General features: G+C 38.8%; 1 protein-coding gene and 1 pseudogene across 1 annotated transcript; one reads left to right on the plus strand and one right to left on the minus strand.

The window, feature by feature from the left end:
• Window positions 1-17,876: 17,876 nt before the first annotated feature.
• Window positions 17,877-18,311, minus strand: LOC139191146 (uncharacterized). Its single transcript, XM_070811707.1, has one exon. The coding sequence runs from the start codon at window positions 18,309-18,311 to the stop codon at window positions 17,877-17,879; it is 435 nt and encodes a 144-aa protein (XP_070667808.1).
• A 4,066-nt stretch (window positions 18,312-22,377) lies between these two features.
• On the plus strand, window positions 22,378-23,153 carry LOC114821094 (18.5 kDa class I heat shock protein-like; annotated as a pseudogene).
• Window positions 23,154-26,784: the final 3,631 nt, after the last annotated feature.

A 26,784-nucleotide genomic window follows, 5' to 3' on the forward strand; every position in this document is an offset into this window, starting at 1 on the left:
CTTATGTGTTTTGTACCCACAATATAACTTTTCCAATGCCTTATGCTGAGATGTAGCCCCCATTTTTCTAGTATGTCGCCATCTGCAAAAAGACTTTTCAGTGAAGGGGCTCTCCACCCCCACTGGTTGAAGACATAAAAATAATAGTTTGCAAGTATTCAACATATATCTCATAGATATTACAGCACGTTAGTAAATGTCAAAACACGAATAAATATTATAAGCAAGCAGTAATAGCCAATTACTAATGGCACACTATCAGAACTCATATTTAATAATTAAGATAGCCTCTTTGATGATTGTTGTATACCGAAAACAAAACGAGAGTAAATTGTGATAGAGACTACATCACTTGCGAGGACTAAAGCCTGACATAAATTCATAAATCTGCAACAAAATTCTTCAAGGCATATACCAAAATAATACCAAACTCCAAAGTGATTAAAGTATCTATAACGTTTGTTCAAATATATGAAGTTTGGAAGCCAATCCCTTTTGTAAGCTCAATCGATTAATTATTAATAGCACTTACCTGGAGTTATAGGATAGTTGCAGTAACATTGCATCCATAAAAATTATAACATGGGTATCAAATAACTCAACGTGTAAGTAAACTTAAAAGTAAGAAATATGCGAACAAAAAGAAAATATGTTTAGCCCCTGGAAATCTAGTTAACGATATGCACTCCCCCACTAATTCATAGTAATGCAATAACGTCAAACTATGGCATAACACATTGTAATTCTCATTCAATATATTATTTACAGAAGATATGAATGTTAATAATTCGCTTGAAAATAATATTAATCAACATACTCAATTGGCATAAATTAATTAAAAATTAGTAACCCCCACAATAAAGCTATTTAACCAAAATGGTGACAAACCCACAATTTCTAATTAAATTTTATTTAATATGATTTTCATAGCTCCATTAACTCTCTTGACAAGTGTTAAATAATATCATCATCTTAATCAAATAAGAAAAACTCCATCAATCAGAAATAACATGTAACCCCCACAATTTAAATGGTATTCTGAAATTAACTTTTAAAAAATACTCACATAAGATGATATCAAATCATCACGATTGAGGAACTAATAAGTTGCACACCCCACAATGTAAAGGCACCAAAAGGTGATATCTAAATATCCCATAATAGCATGAAAAACGTAGCAGAGGTCACATAATTTTATGCTTGTAACAAACTTGGAGAAAAAGATATAGATTGTTCAAACAAGAAAGAAACTAAAGCTCAATTAGATGTCAGACGTCAATTATATATTTGCTAACAAGTTGTTATAGCTATCAATGCTCCTACTCTCCAAGATACACTATGATCCTTGTAAATGTACACTCACAATACTTAGATCAAGTGAACAACTCGATTATTTCCTTTAGCATATAAGAAGTGGAAATTATAATAGCTTTTGAGATAATTCAAGAGATTAGGAGAGGAGAGGATGATGGGACTATTTTTAACTAGGTGGGGTTTGTCCGTTGAAGGAAAGAAAAGATTACTTCATAAAAATTGACATTAGCCTCAAAGAGAGGATGCTATTATATAGGACAAATAGGCTATATACGTGAAGGCCAATTAATAAGGTCTAGAAGGTTGGCCATTACAGCCACAACGATTATAAATTAGTTAATGCTTCAGGTTTTAGTTTTACAAATAAAAAACCGAAGTAAAGACTTTAAAACAAATTGACTAATATTAAAGTTACTAATGAAGAGTTGTATTTTTGAAATACCTAATTAAAATTCCAACAGATAGTTAAAGCATGTCGATAACATGGTGTGGCATTGAACTTTGTAGAACCTTGAATAGGTATTATAAAATTATTGGAAAGAATGTTAAAATGTGGTACGAAATTAGGAATTAATATATTAATGTCAGACTTTCATAAACAACTGAAAACAGATAAAATTTAGTTAAAGAATATTGGTAGCTAGAGGCTACGTAAGTCTCCCATTATTGCAAAGAAACTCGAGACAACATTTCCGAATTATCAATTATAAATTGAAACACAAGAATATAATCAACCTCAAGCACAAATAAGCAAACACTAATAATGCGAATTTAGAAACAAACAATAATAATCGCAATCAAAACTAATTATACATAAAATAAGCAACATAAATAGTATTTTTGGAATGAAATTCTGGTGCAACAAATGACTTTTTATTGGTTTGTACATATGATAGTAAACGAATAGTTGAAGCCACAACCTTCTTTAAACTGTTGTCCTGCATGCATTGGAAAATATTAGGAATCAATGAAATTGAAATAAGTTGAAACGTTTATGCTTATTGTATATGTGTTTCGGGAAATAGCGGTTTAAGGCTAAATTAATTTTAAGGTTATTCCAATATTATTGTGGAATCTAATAAAGCTATAGGTTTTCTCTTGAGGCCGTTGCTAATCCAAAAAGCATTTTCCTCACATATTAATTGCTATTGGGTACCTCGAAAAAATGATTCAGGTAGCAGACTGGGGTTCGACGATCCAAACCGTTTAATTTTTAAGTATTAATATATGTTTGTATATATTCTATAAAACATGGATAGAATAATTTTTTGAGTACTATATAGATAATTTTCATCATTTTTTACCAAAACTAAAGAAGTTGGAGATGGAAACATGCTAACCTTTGTGATTGATCAATCAATTGTGTTCGTCATCTTCATCCTCGAATACGTCTTCATCCTTCTTGTAATAGAAATAAAAGACATGTTTTCTTGATATATAATTGAGTTTTTTTATTTTTTAATTACTTAAATACACTTTAGTGTGAACATACGCACATATATACATGGTATTTGACTAAATTTTGAGAGCACTTTTGTGAAACTAAATATGAACTGTTGATTACGCTTTGCCTAAATTAGTTGAAATATTCGTGGTATTTGCCATATTATTATGCTTTTAGTTCGAAACCAGAACCTAATTGTTGGTTGACTAACTAGAAATTTCAGATCGAGCATAAATACTTCACTATAAATTATCAACCTGCCTATTTTTCAGTCCTTATTGACAAAAAAAAAAAAAAAAAAAATCAGTCCTTGGTAAAAACATGGGGCTTTTAGATCCAGGTCCAAAAACATAGAGTATTTTTAGGAGTGACTCCAGTTATCTAATTATATGTTTTTATTTCTTTTATACTCCTTTTATATTTTCTAAAAATATTAAAAATCAATTAAAATCTTTTAATATTATGCATTTTTCAACTCCAAAATATCTAATTAATATCTTATAAAAAAAAATTAATATACTAACATAAATCTATCTGCAAAACATTCTACCTAAGTCAAGTAGCAAAATATATGAATGTATATTATACCTATAAGTGAGATATGAAACCTAACTAAAAGGTAGAAAAAAACATAATATACCTACAAACAAGACACATTAATCTGGTGACAGGTTGACTATGAAAAAAAATCAGTCATATAGGTAGATAAATACAATTAACCTATGATATAGGTTGATTATAAAAATTAAAAAAAAAATCTATAAATTGGTTAAAACAGGAGGAAGAACAAGAAATAACAAAAAAAATATATAAAAAGAGATAATTAGCAAGAAATTTGATTTTTACAATAAGTTTTTTCTTTTAAAAGATAATTAAATAATTAAATTTAAAGAATTGAACTTATTTTAATAAATTGGACCATTCCTACTATTGGCTCAAAAAATTAGAGTTATATCAAGTTTCCCTAAAAACATTAGAATTCCCACGCATGCATCAAGAATTGCAAGAGTTGGAACAAACAGCTTGAAGCATTACCGTAGTCTTGAAAAGTTTATATATTGACATCATTGTTTAGGAGAAACTATGTGTCCACAACTGAAAGAGACCCCTATACTGGGGGTTCACCATGAGCCCCCTTCACCAACTCCAATATAGGAGGATGTCCCCTAGGTTGTATATTGATGATGCGATCTTCCGGGTAGACACAAAAGTGATTGGAAATTAGAAAACTTAAATTAAAGCATACCTTGTGTCGTAAATATTCCTTAGAGTGGCATTGAGGTCCTCAATCCATTCAGCCACTCCCAACGCGGTGCGTACTTGCAATCGGGGATGTGTGTCAACAAGCTTAGGAGCAAATAGCCTTAATTTTTGGACCTTAATAACCTCCAATAACTCCAAAGACGCCAACTTCAAAGTATAAGCTTCACCACAAAAATACTTCAGGTTTGGCAGACTTTCAAGCTTGATGGACTTCACTTTAGGTAATGTAATTATTTCATCAGTTTCTTCTTCTGCGCAATGATTTCTTCCATCTGCTCACATTTCTTAACTTCAATGTCCTCTATACTCACAAGAAGTTTGACTATGGACGACAAAAACAAGTATTTCAGCTGGTAGCAACAATCGACCTGCAACGATGTCAAGTTTCCAAAACTGCTTCCTGTGAACATCGGTTGTGAACTACCTGTCTCCCAAACACGCGTTAAACTTGGCAACTTATGTAACCGCAAGGACCTAAATTTATTGAATGCTTCAACAGAGTGACTACTTTCTTCATGCTTCGGTCCCTTGAGTTGGAAAATCACTTCCATTGAATCACAGTCACTTACAGTAAGATTTTCGAGATTATCAATATCATTTGAGTCCTCAAGATTAGTTGGTGTAACCTAGAAAATTAAACATGATCAACAACAAGATACAATACTAATTAAAGATTGTACTTATAGAGGTTAATTGAACCTGATTTAAAAGCTTACCTCCAGATTAATTAGACGTTAATTAGACGTGGCAATATTATTTCAATAGAGCGGTGGGCGTTTGCTCTTGAATATGGTGTGCATCCACATCCAGCAGGGCACCAATTTGATGAACGTGTTGGAGAAGTGCTGAAATCATGACTTGTTGAATCCTTCTCAAACTTATTATCCAACTTCTTTCTTTGTAGAATTACAGCACCCAATGTCTTCAATTTATCACATTTTTTCACATGCATATTTTTTGTGGATGACCATAAAAATGTAAATCCCTCTGGACAAAGACTTATGAGACGAGGCAGGTCTACTAGTTCAAATGTGTTCAGTTTCGGAAACAAAATCATGTCTTTTGTCGCCTCTTCTTCATTTTCCTCTGTGTTTCTGACTATACCATGTCCGGACATGCTGATATCTTAACCTCTTCAAGATTCAAAAGTTTCCCGGCAATTATAAGCAAGAACACAAATTCTAGAGAACACCATTTTATTTCCAAATATCTCAAATTTTGGAAGGCCTGAAATCCAAACGGAATGTTTTTCCACAAGTGTGTAAACGAACAACGGATTATCACCAACTTACATAACTCAGAAAATATTGGAACTACCTGTCCATCCATAACTATATGGCTTTTCAGATCAAATAGCACGCCTTTATGCTTCATATATACCATATTTACCTCTTCTATACTTTGTAACCATGAAATGCACTTTGATGGAAATATAGATTTTTCAAATATTCCTGCAGATTGATGCTCAACCTTTGCCGTTGTTACCTGGAAAAAAAAATAGAAAACTTCATTTTAATCCTTAAAAAAGATGAGTTTTAGACAACCTTGTGTAAGATCAAAATCCAATTTTAGTCCCTAGTACATTTAATCATCTATTTTATTAGTTATATTTTGATGTTTTATTTATCTTTTTACTTTTATTTTAATGTATTAATTACATTTAAATTTAATTTTTATTTCATTCATCATAATATATTTTAATGTCTACATTTAGGCAACTAATTTTTTATAAGATATATTCCAATAACAATTTTGTATGTTCTTCATTTTGGTACATTAATATATTTGAATATTTCAGTATATCCATCGATACAAACATATATGTACATTAATACAATATAATGCATTTCGGTACGTACATTTTGGTACACACATTTGAGTATTGACTTTTAGGTAGATTATTTCAATATAGTATATTTCGGTACATACATTTTGGTATGTACATTTCGGTATTGACATTTAGTTTCGGTACATACATTTAGGTTAACTCCGCCTATGTCTTACATGGCCGGTCCCAAGCCCGGATAAAGGAGGAGGGGGAGGGCGTCAGGTAGTCGACAGCCGGCACTCCATGATCACGTCGAATCCTTATGAAAATGAATCCAGAACAAAATCACGCTAAAGCTAGGGCGTCACCCGTAAGTGGCGCGCTGTGTGGCCCGAGCACAGTGATAAGTGAGCAAGGGTCGCTGTATCTCCATCGGCACCCGGATGCAGTGTTAAATGAGCAAGGGGGCCATAGAAACTTCTTTTCAAACGACTCCACTCAAAGTTGTTTGGGAGCATATGCTCCTATCAACTTTACCCGGGACACACAAAAGAAGTACTTTGATCCTATTAGACGGGGGAGGGTGAAGAAGCTAGGACAGAAGGGTAGAGTTCAAGAGAGCAAAATGCGTTTAGGAACATGGAATATAGGAACCTTAACGGGAAAATCTATGGAAGTAGTGGAAGTTATGGTGAGAAGAAGGATAAATATTATGTGCCTACAAGAAACTAAGTGGGTTGGTAGTAAGGCAAAGGATCTAGAAAACTCAGAGTTTAAACTTTGGTATTCGGGCACAAATAGAACGAGAAACGGTGTTGGCATCATCGTGGACAAGACCTTGGTACAAGATGTTGTAGATGTCAAGAGGGTAGGAGATAGAATCATGGCAATCAAGATTGTAATAGGACAAGAACTTATCAATGTGATTAGTGCGTACGCACCTCAAGTAGGGTTGGATACGAGTTCGAAGGAGAAATTTTGGGAAGATCTTGGAGACTTGGTGCAAGGAATTGCTCAGACGGAGAAGTTATTTATAGGAGGAGATTTAAATGGACACGTGGGCAGGGAGACGGGCAACTATGGAGGTTTTCATGGTGGCCATGGTTTTGGGGAGAGAAACGAGGATGGGGAAGCTATCTTGGATTTTGCAATGGCATATGATCTCTTCTTAGCCAACACCTTCTTTAAGAAGAGAGAAGAACATGTGATCACCTACAAGAGTGGGTCGTCAAAAACACAAATAGATTTTCTTCTAATGAGGAAAGGGGATCGTATAACTTGTAAGGATTGCAAAGTTATACCAGGAGAGAGCGTGGCTAATCAACATCGCTTGTTGGTGATGGATGTACATATCAAAAGAGTAAGACAAAAGAACAAGACTTGGAAGTGCCCAAGGACTAGATGGTGGAATCTAAAAGAAGAAAAACAAGTCATTTTCAAAGAGAAGGTAATCACCCAATGTGTGTGGGATAGAGAGGGGGAAGCTAGCCAAATGTGGGATTCCATGGCTAGTTGTATCCGAAAAGTAGCAAAAGAGGTATTAGGAGAGTCCAAGGGCTTTGCCCCACACCAAAAGGAATCTTGGTGGTGGAATGAGGAGGTACAAACAAAGGTGAAGGCTAAGAAGGAATGTTGTAAAGCCTTATACAAGGAGAGGACCGATGAAAATGGTGAAAGGTATAGAAAAGCGAAGCAAGAGGCGAAGAAAGCTGTCAGAGAAGCTAAGTTAGCGGCTTACGACGATATGTATAAACGACTAGATACCAAAGAAGGAGAGTTGGATATCTATAAACTATCTAGAGCAAGGGAAAAGAAGACAAGGGACCTAAACCAAGTGAGGTGCATCAAGGATGAGGATGGAAAGGTTCTTGCTACAGAGAACGCGGTTAAAGACAGATGGAGAGGTTATTTTCATAATCTTTTCAATGAAGGACATGAAATGAGTGCTTCTTTAGGGGAGTTGAGTAACTCAGAAGAGTGTAGAAACTACTCTTTTTATCGTCGAATCCGGAAGGAAGAAGTGGTTGTAGCTTTGAAGAAGATGAAGCATAAAAAAGCAATAGGCCCAGACGATATACCAATCGAAGTGTGGAAACTTTTGGGAGAGACAGGTATAACATGGCTCACTGACCTTTTCAATAGGATTTTGAAAACGAAGAAGATGCCAAATGAGTGGCGAACGAGCACTTTGGTGCCTATCTACAAGAATAAGGGCGACGTACAAAATTGCATGAACTATAGGGGTATTAAGCTAATGAGTCATACAATGAAGCTCTGGGAGAGAGTCATTGAGCATAGATTGAGGCAAGAGACACGGGTTTCGGACAACCAATTCGGGTTCATGCCAGGGCGCTCAACCATGGAGGCAATCTATCTCTTACGAAGATTGATGGAAAGATATAGAGATGGGAAAAAGGATTTACACATGGTCTTTATAGATTTGGAAAAAGCGTATGATAGGGTCCCAAGAGACATTCTTTGGAGGATTTTAGAGAAGAAAGGAGTACGAGTAGCATATATCCAAGCTATAAAGGATATGTATGAAGGAGCAAAGACTGCCGTAAGAACTCATGAAGGACAAACCGAAAGCTTTCCCATAACTGTAGGATTACATCAAGGCTCATCCTTAAGTCCTTACCTTTTTGCGTTGGTAATGGATGAGTTAACAAGACATATTCAAGATGATATTCCTTGGTGTATGCTTTTCGCAGACGATATAGTGTTGATAGATGAAACTCAGGAAGGGGTAAATGCAAAGCTTAACCTTTGGAGAGAAGTGTTGGAATCTAAAGGTCTTCGCCTAAGCCGATCAAAGACAGAATATATGGAGTGCAAGTTCAGTGCAAATGGAGGCCAAAACGAGTTAGGGGTGAGGATCGGAGATCAAGAAATACCAAAGAGCGACCGTTTTCGTTACCTAGGATCTATCTTGCAAAAGAACGGAGAATTAGATGGAGATCTCAACCATAGAATACAAGCTGGATGGATGAAGTGGAAGAGTGCATCCGGTGTGTTATGTGACCGCCGTATGCCACTGAAGCTCAAGGGAAAATTTTATAGGACGGCAATAAGGCCGGCGATGCTGTATGGCACAGAATGTTGGGCGGTGAAACATCAACACGTACACAAAATGGGTGTAGCGGAGATGAGGATGCTTCGTTGGATGTGTGGGCACACAAGAAAGGATAAGATTAGGAATGAGGATATCCGGGGTAAAGTAGGAGTAGCCGAAATTGAAGGAAAGATGAGAGAAAATCGGTTACGGTGGTTTGGACATGTGCAAAGAAGGCCTACTGACGCTCCGATTAGAAGATGCGACTATGGGACAGAGGTTCAGGGCCGAAGGAGTAGAGGAAGACCTAGGAAAACTTTGGAAGAGACTCTAAGAAAAGACTTAGAGTAGTGACTTGGATTTTCCAAGTCTCCAACCGAGAAGTTTTCCTCACTCGGAAAATTAAGGGAACACTACCCCAACCTACATGCTCCACTCAGAAAGCTTCAACATACAAGCTTCAACAAAAGAAAATTCAAAGAACTTAGCGAAGAAGGCTTTGGTGTATTTAACACAATACGTTGAAATGAAGGAAAGCTTATTTATTGATATCCCCGATAAGCTACAAATATGTACATATACATGAGTCAAAATAAACACACAAGAGGGAGCCTTCACAAAGGTTGCTTAGGAGAAGTCTCAGCAGTCGGTAGAGCCCCAGAAAGAGAAGGCACCGGAGGGGGATCATTTGGAGCCTCAGTACTGGACAGAACCCTAGAAGGAGGAGGCATCAGAGGTTGATCATTTGGAGCTTCATTACGCGGTACAGCCCCAGAAGACGAAGGCAATAAATGCCTTTGGAACAAACCTACAAATCTCTGATGATCAAGTAAAACCTGACCATCAGTTTCCTTCATCTGGTCAAGCTTCCTCTTCATGTTTGTAGCATAGTCATGTGCGAGCCGGTGCAACTGTTTATTCTCATGCTTGAGCCCTCTAATCTCCTGTTTGAGACTCATCACTTCAGCCGCCAATGATTCAACTTGGCGGGTTCGAGCAAATAGGCGTTGGGCCATATTAGACACAGAACCTGCACACTGAACACTGAGAGCCAGCGAATCCTTAACAGCTAACTCATCAGACCGTTTGGAAAGTAGTCTGTTATCTTTGGGAGTGAGAAGGTTCCTGGCCACCACTGCAGCGGTCATATCATTCTTCATCACGGAATCCCCAACGGTAAGAGGACCAGTAGGGGAGACGAAGGATGGGCGCCATATGTTGTCTGGAGAAGGCGGGGCTGCCTCTTCAACAAGGTTCAAGTCAAAACGACGGTCGGAGGGGCCAGACATTTTTCAAAGGTGTTGAAGAGAGAAGAGGTCGGACAAATCAAGATCTTAGAAGTGCAAGAATGAAGCTTCTACTGGTGGAGATTCAAGTGTGCTTTGGAACTTAATGCCAACCCTTATAAAAATCTGCACTCGACGGAGCTTCAGAAATCGAAGAGGCGCCTGCTCAGAAATCGAAGAGGCGTTTGCTTTCTCAAAAGTTGGGCTGCTTAGAGATCACGAGGGTTGATCTCAGAAATCTAAGAGGCGTTTGCTTTCTCAAAAGTTGGGCTGCTCAAAGACCACGAAGGCTGGTCTCAGAAATTGAAGAGGCGCTCGCTTTCTCAAAAGCTGGGCTCCCCAGAGACCACGAGGGCCGATCTCAGAAATCGAAGAGGCACCTACTTTTCCAGCCTTGTCAGCACCTGTCACACGCACACTCAGCTTTGCGGAAATTATGGGCATTCTGTCGAAGACTTCTGGGGAAGTAGAAAACACATGAATCTTACTGTTCAATCACCCACTTCCCACACGCAACAATAGCTCATGGGTACCACAGAAAACTTTGCCAAAGTTCTCTGCCAAAGTTGAGCACGTGAAGCTTGCAGCTCCCACTACATCGCTCTGACCAAGAAGGGTAAAAGAATAGCAAAGAAACAGCACTAACAAAGTTTAGACCCATAAATTTTGAAGGTCTAGCTACCATATTATTACCCACAAGGGTAAAGGAACAGTACCACTACTGGATAATTGGACAGTCCCTGTGTGTCAACCTCTTTGCTTCGTGGCAAGGTAGACTAGCAAACATGCCCAACCTTTACTCACATTCGAGAAAACACTCCCAATAAGATTGCTTGCTCCAAAATCGAAGAGGCACCGTCCTCCGAATCTCGAGAGCCAGACTCCCAACATGACTACTTTCTTAAAAATCGAAGAGAGGGTAAAGGAACAATACCATTGCTGGATAATTGGAAAGTCCCTGTGTGTCAACCTCTGTGCTTCGTGGCAAGGTAGACTAGCAAACATGCCCAACCTTTACTCACATTCGAGAAAACACTCCCAACAAGATTGCTTGCTCCAAAATCAAAGAGGCACCGCCCTCCGAATCTCGAGAGCCAGACTCCCAACATGATTACTTTCTCAAAAATCGAAGAGACACTGCTCCCCGAATCTTCGAGAGCCAGACCCCCAGCGTGACTGCTTTCTCAAAAATCGATGAGGCATCGTTCTCCGAATCAATCGAAGAGGCGCTCGCTTTCTCAAAAGCTGGGCTGCTCAGAGACCACGAGGGCCGATCTCAGAAATCGAAGAGGCACCTACTTTTCTAGCCTTGTCAGCACCTGTCACACGCACACTCAGCTTTGCAGAAATTATGGGCATTCTGTCGAAGACTTCTGGTGAAGTAGAAAGCACATGAATCTTACTGTTCAATCACCCACTTCCCACACGCAACAATAGCTCATGGGTACCACAGATAACTTTGCCAAAGTTCTCTGCCAAAGTTGAGCACGTGAAGCTTGCAGCTCCCACTACATCGCTCTGACCAAGAAAGGTAAAAGAATAGCAAAGAAACAACACTAACAAAGTTTAGACACATAAATTTTGAAGGTCTAGCTACCATATTATTACCCACAAGGGTAAAGGAACAGTACCATTGCTGGATAATTGGAAACTCCCTGTGTGTCAACCTCTGTGCTTCGTGGCAAGGTAGACTAGCAAACATGCCCAACCTTTACTCACATTTGAGAAAACACTCCCAACAAGATTGCTTGCTCCAAAATCGAAGAGGCACCGTCCTCCGAATCTCGAGAGCCAGACTCCCAACATGACTACTTTCTCAAAATCGAAGAGAGGGTAAAGGAACAGTACCATTGCTGGATAATTGGAAAGTCCCTGTGTATCAACCTTTGTGCTTCGTGGCAAGGTAGACTAGCAAACATGCCCAACCTTTACTCACATTCGAGACAACACTCCCAACAAGATTGCTTGCTCCAAAATCGAAGAGGCACCGCCCTCCGAATCTCGAGAGCCAGACTCCCAACATGATTACTTCCTCAAAAATCGAAGAGACACTGCTCTCCGAATCTCGAGAGCCAGACCCCCAGCATGATTGCTTTCTCAAAAATCGAAGAGGCATCGTTCTCCGAATCTCGAGAGCCAGATACCACAGACCACTTTTTCAAAGTGCTCTGACAGAGTTAAAACATGTGAAACTGACAGCTCCCACTACCGTGCTATGACCAAGCAGGGTAAAGGAATAGCATTACTACTTGTTAGGGAGACTCCTATATATGTCAACCTCCATCCCCAACGGACAGGCAGACCTGCAAAAATGCTCAACCCTTCATCATATCTGAGAGGGCACTCCCAACGAAGCCTTTCGAAATATTCAGCTTTCTTTCCCCCCGATAATACCTCTGCAAACAAGCTATACTAGAGCAAGAATATCTCATATCATCAGGGTTAAAAGCAAGAGTATCCCATATCATACTTTTTCCCTGTCTTTTCCTTTGGCCTTGTTTTTACCTGCAAGACAAGGAGAAAGAGAGCAATCAGTCAGCACTTGGAATCAAGCTTCCAGCCAAGAACTGACTGCCTGGAACCCCTTACCTGATTACTTACCTGGCATTGCTCTCGAGTACTCATCTTCAACATCTTATGTTTCCAGGGAAGATTCCGCATCTGCTTGAGGAACAGATAGGGCAAGTGCGAAGGATACAAGGAAGCATGTGGAGACAAGCGTAACAGCACACGTGCCGATACATCCATTACTCTGTCAAAAGCAAAAGTACCCCATATCAGCAGGGTGGAACGTACTCTAGATTTGATGGACTTGTTTTGACCCTCAAATTCTTCAGTCGGCCTTATACTCTGGAGGAAACCAGAAAACCCTCCAGCTCAGTTCAAGAATAAGCCTGTGGAAAGTTACTTCTTCAAAAGCAAAAGTATCTCATATCATCTCTTCTCATTTTTCTTCTCTTTATCCTTCATGCTGCTGCAAGATGGGGAGAAGGTGAACAATCAGTCGGAGCTCTGATTGCTTACCTTGTCTGTCACCTCTTTCAGCAGACCCCCTAGCTCGGCGACTTGGGGGACTCCTATTACATGGTTTGTATCGCGCTTGACCAAGCCTGAAACTACAAGTAAGCTTCAAGTGAAATTGATACATTACCTTGTGCATCTCCACCAGTTAAAGATACCACCCCTAGATGGAGGAAGAGTACTTCCAGAGAAGATGCCACATCTACCTATGAGACAAATAAGGCAAGTCAAGACGACTCCACACTCCGATACTTAGAAGTTTCGTGATTACGAGATCATTCTCCCACAATATTTCTTAATGTCATTTGTACTAAATCATTCACTTGTACTCACTAAAGGAGAGCTTGAACCTATGTACTTGTGTAAACCCTTCAATTCCGTGGACGTAGCCAATATGGGTGAACCACGTACATCTTGTGTTTGCTTTCCTATCTCTATCCATTTATATACTTATCCACACTAATGACCGGAGCAATCTAGTGAAGATCACAAAAAGCGACCGTTTTCGCTACCTAGGATCTATCTTGCAAGAGAACGGAGAATTAGATGGAGATCTCAACCATAGAATACGAGCTGGATGGATGAAGTGTAAGAATGCATCCGGCGTGTTGTGTGACCGTCGTAGGCCACTGAAGCTCAAGGGAAAATTTTATAGGACGGCAATAAGGCCAGCGATGTTGTATGGCACAGAATGTTGGGCGGTGAAGCATCAACACGTACACAAAATGGGTGTAGCGGAGATGAGGATGCTTCGTGGGATGTGTGGGCACACGAGAAAGGATAAGATTGGGAATGAGGATATCCGAGGTAAAGTAGGAGTAGCCGAAATTGTAGGAAAGATGAGAGAAAATCGGCTCCGGTGATTTGGACATGTGCAAAGAAGGCCGAATGACGCTCCGGTTCGAAGATGTGACTACGGGACAGAGGTTCAGGGCCGAAGGGGTAGAGGAAGACCTAGGAAAACTTTGGAAGAGACTCTAAGAAAAGACTTAGAGTACTTGGATCTATCGGAGGACATGACACAAAACCGAGCGCAATGGCGTTCTAGGATTCATATAGCCGACCCCACTTAGTGGGAAAAGGCTTTGTTGTTGTTGTTGTTGTTGTTGTTATGGCGCAAACACTTGTATTAGGAGGAAGCAAATGGTATTCAGGCCAAAACTAACAATTTGCGAAGCACATACATTTAGGTTTATTATAATATATTTCATACAATCATGTAGGTTCAAATATTTTGGTACAAAAAAAAAGAGTCAATTTTATATATTTCAACACATTCATTTATGTACACTTATGTATTTATATATTTTTGTATCACAAATTTCTTTTAATATTTTCTCATTTACGTTCATTTATAATTAAAGAACTAAATATGTGCATATTAATAAAATTAAAATTTAATGTGGAGAGATTAAATAAAAATACACATTAAATAAAAAAAATTGAATATAAATTTTGATAAAAATACATTTTAAGGGATTAAATTGAATATGTAATCTAGTACCAAGTTTTTTTTAAATTTTAATTTTTTGCAAGAACTAATGTACAAAAACCCCAAAAAACAATCATTATCAGTCAAACAAAAGTTATAGACCAATTTAAGCGTCAAGAAGCAATTTCCAATACCCCATATATGGATGCTGTTAAGGTTGACACCAAAGCGAAGAGAGGGTGGGACATACCTCTTGGTTTGGCTTGGAAGAAACCAACGAAACTATCTAGACGTTGGAGTGTCAATTTGGTTAATTTATGAAAAGCTATCATATCGACTGCCTTCTCATGTTCCCTCTGCTGTTTCGAGACAATTTCTCCCATTTGATCACAGCTACTAATAACTAAGTTTTGGAGTTGTACCAAGTTTCTCGCTACTAATAGTGAAAAGGCATATTTTAAGACAATACAATATTTCAATTCAAGGGATCTTAAGTTGATCAAAAAGCTCTTCGGAAGTTGGTTGTTAGGGCATATTGCTTTCAGTTTCAGCATCCACCTAACACAAATTGTCTGCATGCGAGGAAAGAGTATCTGTTGGGTCCCACTTGTTCCATTTGCAAGATACTCGGTATTTGGACAATCTTCAAGTGATAAAACTTTCAAGTGTTGAATCCCCTCTTGGTCTAAATCAGTGAGGACATACAAATTCTTAACATGGCGCAATTTCAAGCTTTCAGATTTTTTCACCAAAAGTCTAACTGTTTGAGTCTCTACAACTCCCTTGCATCACTTGTATCAATCACCAACTTATTTTCGAATGCACAATGTACTCGTCGTTCACGCTTCTTTTTTCTTATCAAGTCAGGTTGGGTTTCCAAGTGTATATGGAATCTTATTGTTAGGCTTTTCAAGACTACGTCTTTTGGCAACAAGTGGATGACATTGGGTATATGTACGGCTAGAAACTTCAAATGATCAGACAGAGACATCACCTCAGAAATACTTGCCATCCCCTTATCTTCTCCTCCTGTTTCAAGTTCCCATCCATCAAAAGCTATTAAGCATGTACAACTCTTCAAGTTTACATAAGCTGGATAAGATACCATTTGGAATCAGCTGAAGACCAGTGCAATTTGTCATATCTAACAACCTTAATTTTTTAAGTTGTCCAAATTCCCTGGGCAACTCACGCATGGAATCACAACCACGAAAGCTGAGGATTTCTAAATTCTCCAAATCCCCAATAATATCAGTAGACAAGCCGTAGAAAATAGAATTATCTAGACACAAGGTCCGCAGGTTCTTCAATACTCCTGGTGATCTTGATGGGTCAAAGTTATACATTTCTACCAAAGCTAAAACCTTCAGTTCTTTCATCGCAGTACAAATGATGTCCATGCTACCTTCTGAAAAACGTCCATTCATCGTCTGTAGAAGCTCAAGTTTTGGGCATTTCAAACTAAATCTCCAAATTGCCAACAAGTGAGATTGTAGTGTAATGGTCACATGTAGCTAAATTTGGCCACCCATTATTTTTAGCATGACTTCTTATCAGAAATCCATGTGGATCTCTTGAAGCAATCGATATGGCAACATCGCGAACTACGTCATGCATTTTTGTAGCCTCCCTCATGCTACTATCTAGCAATAAAAACCTTCTTTGTAATTTGTCAACCAAAGAATGCACTCTATTTCTTGCTTCTTCAAAAGTAACGTTGCTGCTAAAATATCCTCGACCCCACCCATATTGAACCAAATACTCAATTGGAATATCATAATATTCTGGAAATAAACAACAAAGTAAAAGACATGACCTGGCTTCATCACTCTCCTATCTATCATAAGTCCATTTTATGCTAGAATAAACTTTGCCGTCTAGTCCAGGGATGCTCTCTGGGATAGACTTTCGCAACTGATTAAGGGCATCAACCCATTCATGCTTCTTTTTCCTTTTTTGGGGTTCTTCCAACAGTTACAATAGCAATAGGTAAACCTCCACATTCATTCACGACTTCTTTTGCAATGGAACGTGTGGATGCAAATTTCTTCCTCCTCGATCTTGGACGATTTTGCACCTACAAAACAATTAACACCTTAGGTTAAGGCCAAGAGCCTCACACGCCCACGATGAATGGGGGGGGCTTTGGCCGAAGAACCTCCGATGCCAAAGTTAGAATTTAGAGAGAAAGAGTGTTTAGAGAATTTTGGGATTTTTGCCAAAGTGTTGGAATTAGCTTTTTGGTGAGAATGGGAGTATATTTATAGGGATAGGAGGTGGCTAGGGTTTTTAGGTTTAATTTAGGTTTAATTAGCCAATTTATTTGGCTATTAAACATAAAATGAATGTTTTGGTGGTTTTTGAATTTATTGGGTAATAAAAATGAAGAAATGGTGAAAAAGGTAGAAAAAAGTGATGGATTAGGTTTTCAAATGGGGTTAGCCGGCCATGTGGTGTTTTAGGGTTGAATTGGATGTATTTTGTGGTTATTTGGATATAATGGATGGTTTAATTGACAATTAATGGGTTAATTAGGCAATAAACCCATTAATTAGCCAATTAACATAATTTAAAAGGAATGTGTTTGAGAAATACCTTGTAGAAAGGATTTGATGAGATGGACTTTGAATTGTTACCTATTTTGGGCACTTCTGTCTTGGTTGATGGATGATTCTCCACTGCTCGCGTGTAGGAAACCCGGTATGCCTCGAGGGTATTTTGGTCCTCTTTTGTCCAAAAGTCCACGTATCGCCTAATGAATATTTTTGGCTCCATAGAACGTAAATCAGGATCATCGAAGGATTCACCTACCGTTTCTCTAAAAAGCTCCCATGATTCTTCTGTTGTTAAAATTGGGACTACAATAAGTTGTTGACTTCCCATCCTGTTGCAAACTTCCAAATCTTGTGATGTCAACAAAATTTTGCACCCTTTATGAGTATCTCCACAAGGAAGTCCTATAGCCTCAAAATCAAGCTTTGTCCATACATCATCTAATACAATCAGGATCCTCTTTATTTCTATGAGTCTCCTATGTAGCCTTCGTGCTCTTCCGGACTCGGATTCATCCTCAAATTTCAAACCTATTTCCTGTGCAATTTCCGACTGGATCATCCTAGTACTTGGACTTTGAGACACAGTTGCGATTACAATTTTATCAAACAGGTTCAGTTTATCCAGTCTTGATGATTTCTTTCACCATTGCGGTTTTACCCACACCCCCCAATCCACAAATCCCAATCATTCTTACTTCTTCCCTCTTCAAACCCTCTATCAGTTCATTCATGTTTACCATTCTAGACTTCCTTAAAACCCTCTTTGAATGCTGACCATATCTCTGGTGGAGGTGCAGGTTGGACCACATTTTCAAATGTTCCTTCGTTTTGGAGCTGAAGAACATCTCTTGTAATCTTAGAGGCTTTCCGACTCAAGCTCCATCGATACATACATCGCATTTTCTTGTTAATTTCATCCTCAAAATGCGACACTTTTTGAATCATGTTGTTCACATTCTTTAGCCAACTATGGACATCAGGTTTGATACTTTCACCGTTCCTTTTGGCAGCATTTACCAATCCTTGCACTACATCTCTCTTCTCAAAAAGCTTGTTTATCTCACCCTCAAGATTTTGTAGGTTGGAATGGTAATTAATCAAATAGCCAAACTCTTTTCCTATTGGTGTGACCAAGCACTCTCCAATTTTTGAGGCAATTGAAATTAGAATTTCCATTTCCTTCTGAAATCAAAGACTACGACTAGAGTGCTCCTCTTTATTGGTAGCTTTTGTAGGTCTCATGCTCAGCGCTCAAATGCCTGAAACCAAAGAATAACTACCCAAACACAACATTAATAACTCCTGTTTAAATCTAAGTTGTATTTATTTTTATTTTTATTTTATCAAAGGTGGAGTTGGGATACGAATTTTGGACCCTTTCACCACTTAAATTGTTTTTACACTTGACGAACAATTAGCTAGGATCGTTAGAAACCAATTACAAAGACCTACCAAACATCCATGATTTTTAATAACTTTCTAATAATTATTATGGTTTTAATAATCATAGTATTATCTGAGGTGGTAATGGTAATTAGCTTGAAAGTGCTTAAGGATCTTGAAAGTGCTTAAGGATCAAGATTGGCTTTTAGATGAGACAAGAAATTATTGCCTGAACATTGTTGCGAGATTAAAAATTGTAAAAATCATTATGTCAATTGAAGATGAGGATCTTCCACTGCTTTTCCACTAAAATGGGGAATCATGGTAAGCACCTGCGGTGATAGATGCATGTTCCCTTCAACATTAGGTTGTAAGACAATACAAGACGGAAATAAGATGTTCTTAGGCTGGACTTATCCCGCATTGGGACTCTAGGATTAACTATTTCGTCAGCCATTTTTGGTTTGGACTTAGCTCGCTGCCCTCGCGCTTGTTTCAAATTGCGTAAAGTATGCTCAAGCTCATGATCAATGGGAAGAATCGCTAGATGGAGTGAGCATCTTCCTTGAATGCACTGCAAAACCAACAAAGAAACTTTAGAAACTACGCACAAAAGATTATGCAATAAGATAAAACAATGATAAATAACTAAAAGTAATTAAAATAAAAATGATGACTCCTAAACTACAACTAACTAAGAAGAGAAGGGAAAAAATGACCTTAGAAATACAAATTCTAGACATCAATTAAGGGACAATCCCCAACAATGGCGCCAAAAACTTTTTATGCATTTAGCAACCTAAATATTAAGCTACTAATTGCACGTTTTAAACTCGCAAGTGCACAAGATCAAACACATAGTATAGAAAGCAAGTACGAGATCATTCCCACGAGGATTGCACTAATATGTATCTAGAGTATGATTCCTAACAATTTAAATTAATTAATTCACAAAACTAGCAAATATGCAAGGTTTAACAAAATAGTTTGCGATGTCTTAAGTTTAAGTATAAAAACACATTATAAAGAACGTAGGCAAATAAAAGTAATTGGCAATAAGGGTTTTGAAAACGATGTTTGAACGGTTAGGACTTTGACTTCCATCTCTAACCTTTTTCGCCTAAGCAACCGATATACACTATGATACAAAACATATTTTTGATGCTTTACGTTTGTCAACCTAAAGGCATGGTATCTACTCCTTAAGCTATTGATTTCCCTGAACAGCTTAGGCATGGGTGTCTACATTAACTCTTTTCATTCTCGAAGTATTTAGCATGGTATCTACTAAGTTGCACTCCAAGAAAGATAATACAATGGAAATCGACAAACACACGAATCCCAGAACATGGTATCTATTCCGGTTATCCATGATAATGAATTCCAAGAACCGTAACTAGTTCTCTTGTTACTCGGCATAGGTACAAGACTCGATCATCCAAATTTACCCACAAAACAAGCTCAATTACAAAGCTATTCTATGGTGATCAATCATAAAATAACTCAATAAGATTGGAATTAAAACTGGAATTAATCACTAAAGCATCAACAAATTATCTTGTAACAAAAGTGTATCGAAAATACTCAAGGAAACATGATTAGAACTTCAACCAAGTCCCAACTATGAAATATAGTTACTCATAATCTAAATGGGAAGTAAAGACAAACAAAACAGGAAGTAAAAGGAGAAGAAGAAACGCTTCGATGATGAATTGCAGAACAGTGCTCTGGTCCTTCATTTTTCTCCATTCTGATGTGGGTTGTTTTTTCTCTGTTTTTTTATATCTCACGCCCCCTGCTGGTCTGATTAGGGATCCTCCTTCAGTCTCCTTCTAGTTGTAATCGACAAGGCAATTAGCCTTCTTTTTTCATTCTAATTCAATGGGCTTTAAAGTTCAATCTTATTAGTCTTCTTATTTATTTCCTTCCAGACTTGTTGGCTTCTTCCAACTGGTTAAAACTCCTAATAAATAGGAATTTTAACCCTTCTTTAATCTGCCAAGTTGATAACAATTGTAGAAAATTTTGTATTCGCGCGTAGCCCGACATTCATGTACTAAAACTTCCATAACTCTCTCAAGAAAAATGATATTCAAGAACCGTAAAATTCAATGGAAAATAGACATCCATGGCTTTCTAAACATATATGGTACATCTCCTGGTTCTTCCCGAGTCAATACAGTTTAATCCACGAACTCGACTGCTTTGCACAGGCTGTGCTGATGACATAGGATTGTAAAAGCCTTTTATAGCTCCTTTTGCACTCTTTGCTTGTTACAACCTACAAAACACAAATATAATGTAAAACCTATGTAGAAGAGTAAAAAAAAAGTGTAAACAAGGTGAATTATTATATATATAATAGTGAATTTACGAGCATAACACCCGTTATGACCCGTTAAGAAAAATATTATTTTTTCTTAAATTTGCACATACCACATTGCTACATAAATATTACTTCAAAACATTAAAACACATTTGTCGTTAAGTACTACATCTACACTCCAAAATAAGAGCCTAATAAAAAAGCATCAATACAGTGCTAGTCTACTGCAAAATATCAAATTTGCAAGGATATGCAAAATGAAGGAGTTTTTCTTTTCAAGATTATGAAGCATTTCTCAGAAGTTAAAACTCAAAGCTTGCATATTATTCCTTTTACAAAATCCTTCAATTTTCATCGATCATCATGGAGAAATTATATTGGAATTTTGGCTTGGTCTATTGCCTTCAAGAGTTATGTTGATGATGTTTTCAGTAAGGTTTTCCACATCAGAACTCTCTTCCGCATAAACTAAGTATAGAAAAACCAAAACATTAAAAGTCATTCAAATTATGAGAAGTTTACCAAAATAACTATGAAAAGAAATAAAACAATAGTACTATACCACATAAAAATATATTACCTCCTTTTTCCAAAGAGCCAATCTTGTGTGCACAACAAAGCTTTAACTGATTCTAGCAACAATGAACTACGATACTGATCTAGTACTTTACCCTCAATACTAAATGCAGATTCTGATGCAATAGCTAAAATGGGAATTGTTAACACATCTCGTGCTAACTGAGAAAGTATTAGAAAATGAAAACTCTTCATTTGCCACCAAGAAAGAACATATATGTCTAATGTACAATGGACGGATAGTCTGGAGAGATCGAGAGTGAATGAGAGAGAAGGATAGTTTGGGCTCCAATCTAATGGACAATGGAAGGTTGAGATTAAATCTTAGCCGATCCAATGGTCATCAAATTAATTTAGTGTGTGTGTGTATATATATATAATTGTTATAATTTTTTAGGAGTATAAATAATATATATATATATATATACTTATTATAGTATTTTTTAGGGGTATATAAAATTATTAAATTAATATTTTGCTTATCCTGTATTGGGTTACCTACGTGTATACCCGGACCAACCCGTTATCTTAACATGTGCTTATCGAGTTACCCGATAACGACCTAATTCGTTATCGTGTCGATCCGAAAACTTATTAATTTCGTGCCTAGTTAACGGATCGTGTCAGAAATTGACAGACCTAGTCAATATGTTATTGGTATTTATAGTAGATATTGTTAATATAACATTGATATTATTATTTATCAATAGGTCAATATAATGTTTATTAATAATCCGTACACATATCAAACGAGCCGCTTATAACGTAGACGGCATCTTATGTTTCAGCCGTCCGATTAAATGGAACGGCCCATACTACCCCCGCACTTGGTTTTTTTTTTTTTTTTTTTTTTTTGTTTTTGTCGAAGCCCCCGCACTGTACATCTCCCTAACGTATTATACCCCCAAATGATCCACCATTCGTCGTCATCAACTATGTCGTACGAGTACAGATTATTCTCAAGCGTCCTAGAAAGTTCGAGAGAAACTCGCACAAACGTTTCCAGCCTCAATCCTTAAAGTCTTTACTCGATAATTCGTCGTCGGTTCCTTATAAATACGCAACCAAATCCACTTCTTTTGCAATCAGCCAAGCAAAAGAATTCCACAAACTTCCTCAGTATCCAAACAAACCCCATCACTTTTTCCACAATGTCGCTCATCCCCAACTCCCGACTAGGAAGCAACAGTATCTTCGACCCATTCTCCCTTCAATCTGTGGGACCCTTTCAAGGATTTCCCATTCCCTTCCTCCTCATCCCTCTCCACCACCTTCCCTGAATTGTCTCGGAAAGAGGAGGTGAAGGTGGAGGTGGATGACGACAGGGTGCTTAAGATCAGCGGAGAGAGGAACGTAGAGAATGCGGACAAGAACGACAAGTGGCACTGAGTGGAAAGGAACAGTGGCAAGTTCTTGAGGAGGTTTCAGCTTCCGAAGAATGCAAGGGTCAATCAGATTAATTCTGCCATGGAGAATGGAGTTCTGAGTGTGACTGTTCCAAAGGCGGAGGAGAAGAAGCCCGACGTCAGAGCCATTGAAATCTCTGATTGAAATTCTAAATTTTTTTAAAGATTTATCCATGCTATCTGCTCAGTCACAAATATGTATTAACAAGAGTGCCAAAGTTAAATTACAAATGTGTATTTGATTTTAAGTATCGGTGATTGAGTGAGTTTAAATTGTCATCGAGGTTGATATTAATGAAATATAGACCTCTCCCTTTTTAATGACTCCATATGAGACTCCGCTCTTGATTTGGTGTTCTTCCTTGCTACATTATGTTCGTGGCGGGAATTTCCGTCGGGGATGTTTCCTGGCCGACGAGCACACAGCTCCCCTGGAGGTTGGCGCCGGTTGAGGGCTACTGTCGGGCTTTTGCTTCGCTGTCGGGCATTGTCGGGCAAGTCTCGTCGGGCAAGTCTCGTCGGGCAAGACTCTTCGGGCAAGACTGAAAGAGAAGGACATCGTTAACTTTGAGAGGTGCCTTTGTGGGGCCTTAGGTGTAGGCCTTGAGGCTCACAATCAAGGTTAACATTTAGGTGCTCAGGCGTGCCACTGCCATCTTTAGCAGGGCAGATGTAACATGGTAGTCGTACTTTAGTTGTATATATGTATGTATCCAAGAAACCGTGTTAGTTATAACAGGTGCCTTTGTGGGGCCTTAGGTGTAGGCCTTGAGGCTTCCCATAAATAACTAAACCAGTGCTCGAACGCATCATATTTGTTCTTGTGATTGTAGGAGTTTTCTAACTATTATACTTCTGATTACCCGAATCCAAGAAGTAGAATGAACCCAAATAGGTGCCTTTGTGGGGCCTTAGGTGTAGGCCTTGAGGCTTCCCATCAGAGTTTATTCTTATACTTAGACTCTTTAGATCGCTGAACGGAATGAATCCAAATGGATGCCTTTGTGGGGCCTTAGGTGTAGGCCTTGAGGCTTTCCATTAAAATTCATTCCATGCTCAAACGTTCTATGGTAATCATGATATAATAGAAAGAAAACTAGAAGGTAGGTTGATTACTTGCGCCCCAAGTAACTTCGGACTTCTCGTTTATCAAGGACTGTCGTGGATGGGTTAAGTCCACATAAGGTTCTTTTTTTATGCCTTGAGGCCAAGGACTTTTAACTGATCAGATTTACATGCCCGATGGCTTAGGACTTGGATCTGGTTTGAACACTAACGATATATTCAAATCGGATTCAAGTACTGAGAAAGCCTCTTAATAATCATGTTGCTAGAAATAACTCGCATATAACTGGAAGTATACAACATATTTGAAAAGACAAAACCAAAGCAAAGAAGGTCGGGCAAGGTTAAACCTTATCGGGTAAGGTTGCTCGTCTTGCAGGTTCCTATCTTTGTAGTTTTGTCAAAGGTCTGAAAGCTTAGAGAGGTAGAGAGAGAGAGATTACAAAAGATGAATCGATACTACAGCAAGGTTGAACAAGGTAGCAGAGCTATTACAAAAGGTTGAAGAGAGGGTTATCCCGAAAGGGATGGAGGTTTATCCCGAAAGGGATGAAGGCTGACTACAGCTTTGTTTTGAAGGCAAATCTGGCTTTGAGCAGAGTTTGTGCTTGCATTTGTTTGTTTGATTGAGTGTCTTTAATCCTGGATTTTCTTTCTTCTTATATAGACAACTTGGCTTGGCTTTTGGTAGCAGCAGCTTTGCCCGAATGCGGTTTGAGGGTGATGACTCATCAGCTATATTACATGCAATGCCACCATAAAGTGCTTTATGGGCTGTGTAGCTGATCAATCTACACCACTTGGCCTTTGGGTAGGTAAGCAAGTGGTCTTCATGAGCTGCACCAAGTCAGAAAAGGCCTGCTCCTGCCTTCTAGGCTTTGACTGGGCTCCGGCTATCTTCCCTTTCAGGCCTCCCTTTGGGCCAACTCCTTTCTTGAGCCCAAAGTTTCAAGTTTTGATCCAAACAGTGCCCCCTTCAATTAATGTTTAGCCTGGAATTCCAAGCGCCAATATTGATTAAACAAAAAACTCTTTATAAAACCCACGAATCCCTTGCCGGTTGAACTCCTCGATCCCCTGTATTCCTAACAAGAAATATTTCTCTAAGTTTTTTGCCCAGATCATCTTCTTAGTATTCCCTTCTCAAACTCCTTCAAATGACTGCGGAATCTAGCCAAACTCAGCCCTCTTACGAATCTGGGGAAGGAATCGCCACTCTGCGTCGTCTACTCAATGGGCTGCATCGCCCTCGGGCAGGTCTGCACTCCGAGCTTTTCTTTGAGGTGCATGGGGTACAATCATTGGGTCCCGCCTGGATTTCTCGGGTCCCTTCAGTGGTGGAGATTAACATGCCTAGAGATAACTGGTTTTCCCCAAATCCCTATTCGGCTAGGTCGGGCATCTCTTCCTCCAAATGGTCATCATATCGTCGGGGTTTTCCTCTGATGAATGATCCTGCCTGGGCTCAATGGATTGATGATTTAGAGCCTACTTTTAAGAGGAAATGGATGAATAATGGAATTTATGAGTTAATCATGCTTTCGAATACCACTATTATTCCCAAGCCCGAACTGCTTGTTTCTGCCCTCATTTTCTGGAATTCGGGCACAAATACCTTTGACTTTCGTATGGGCCCCATGTCACCCACAATTCTTGACATGGCTCAAGTTTTCGGTTTAAGGCCCTCGGGCAGGATAGTGGACGTCACTCAAGATTAGGTTCAGTCCTCTGCCACTGGAAGCTCAAGTTCTTCAGCCGCCTTCCTCTCTTTGAATTATAACTCTCCAACTTTCAAGAGTTATGGGACCTCCTTCAAAGGATTCATCCCCTTCGTAAAGGAGAATTTTGGGGTGGGCTCACCTCGGGTTGATAAAAATCAGGAGCACATGTATTTCCTTTTATACTGGCTCAACAAGCACATCTTCCCCAACAAATCTAAAGGGGTGAGGGTTGAATGGATCCCCCTAGTAGAAGCTCTCCATAACTTTGATGACGTAGCTACAGGTCCATACCTTCTTTCCTACCTTTATCATCTTCTTTTTGAAATGACTCAAGATGAGCCATTTGAGACCAATTTGAATGGACCAATATGGATGATACAAACTTGGCTTCAATGGTACTTTCCGGAATTTCGGGCTGCTAATCTGGAGTTCCCTGAGGGTGTGGCCCCTGCCCGAATCCTGGCTGAAGCTGCCCCTATAGATCATTCAACTTTCGCCTGCTTCTATTTCTTTAGAGTTTGCAGGACTCGGTCAGATTTAAAATGGGGTGCGTCGGTCCTAAGAAGATATCCTTGGTTTTCTGACCAAGTCTTTCAAGATGCCCCTGGCGAGGATGCTACCCCCTTTTGTAGGGAGAAATTTATTAGTTGCATTCAATTGAGAGACCTGGCCTGGGGAGTTCGGGGCAATAGATATGACCGAGGCCTGGAAGTGTACCATCCTAACTTCTGCAGCAGGCAGTTAGGATTTAGACAGGCCATTCATGTCCCGTTCTTCGACTCTGTCCATTGTGGCACTTCCTTCCGGTTACCAACTCCATCTGAAGTGACATTCCGAGCTGCCCGACGAAGTCTTGACGTAATGAGTCAAGCGGCCCGAAAGTCCATTATCCTCAATTTTGAGTGCACCTCGCTCTTCTCTTCTTGGTGGGAAGACAAATGGACTAAGAAGTATGGAGGAGATTTGAAAGAGACCCACGATCGCCTTTTCAACCAACTTTCTCTTAAGTCATACCCTGGCTCGGGCGAACTTGAAAATTGGAAGGAAATGATTCAAGAGAAGAATCGGTCACTTCTGATAGGTACTTCTCTTTCAATTCGATTTGGCTTCCCTTCTGAAGTCCTTCTATCCTTACTTTTGCTGAATTCTGCAGCTCCAGTGGATGTTGAATC

The sequence above is a fragment of the Malus domestica genome, chromosome 14 (assembly GCF_042453785.1).
Source record: "Malus domestica chromosome 14, GDT2T_hap1".
NCBI lineage: Eukaryota > Viridiplantae > Streptophyta > Magnoliopsida > Rosales > Rosaceae > Malus > Malus domestica.

Coding starts and splice junctions, on each gene's coding strand:
- LOC139191146 (XM_070811707.1), bottom strand. CDS start 18,311: ATGGAAATTCTAATTTCAATTGCCTCAAAAATTGGAGAGTGCTTGGTC.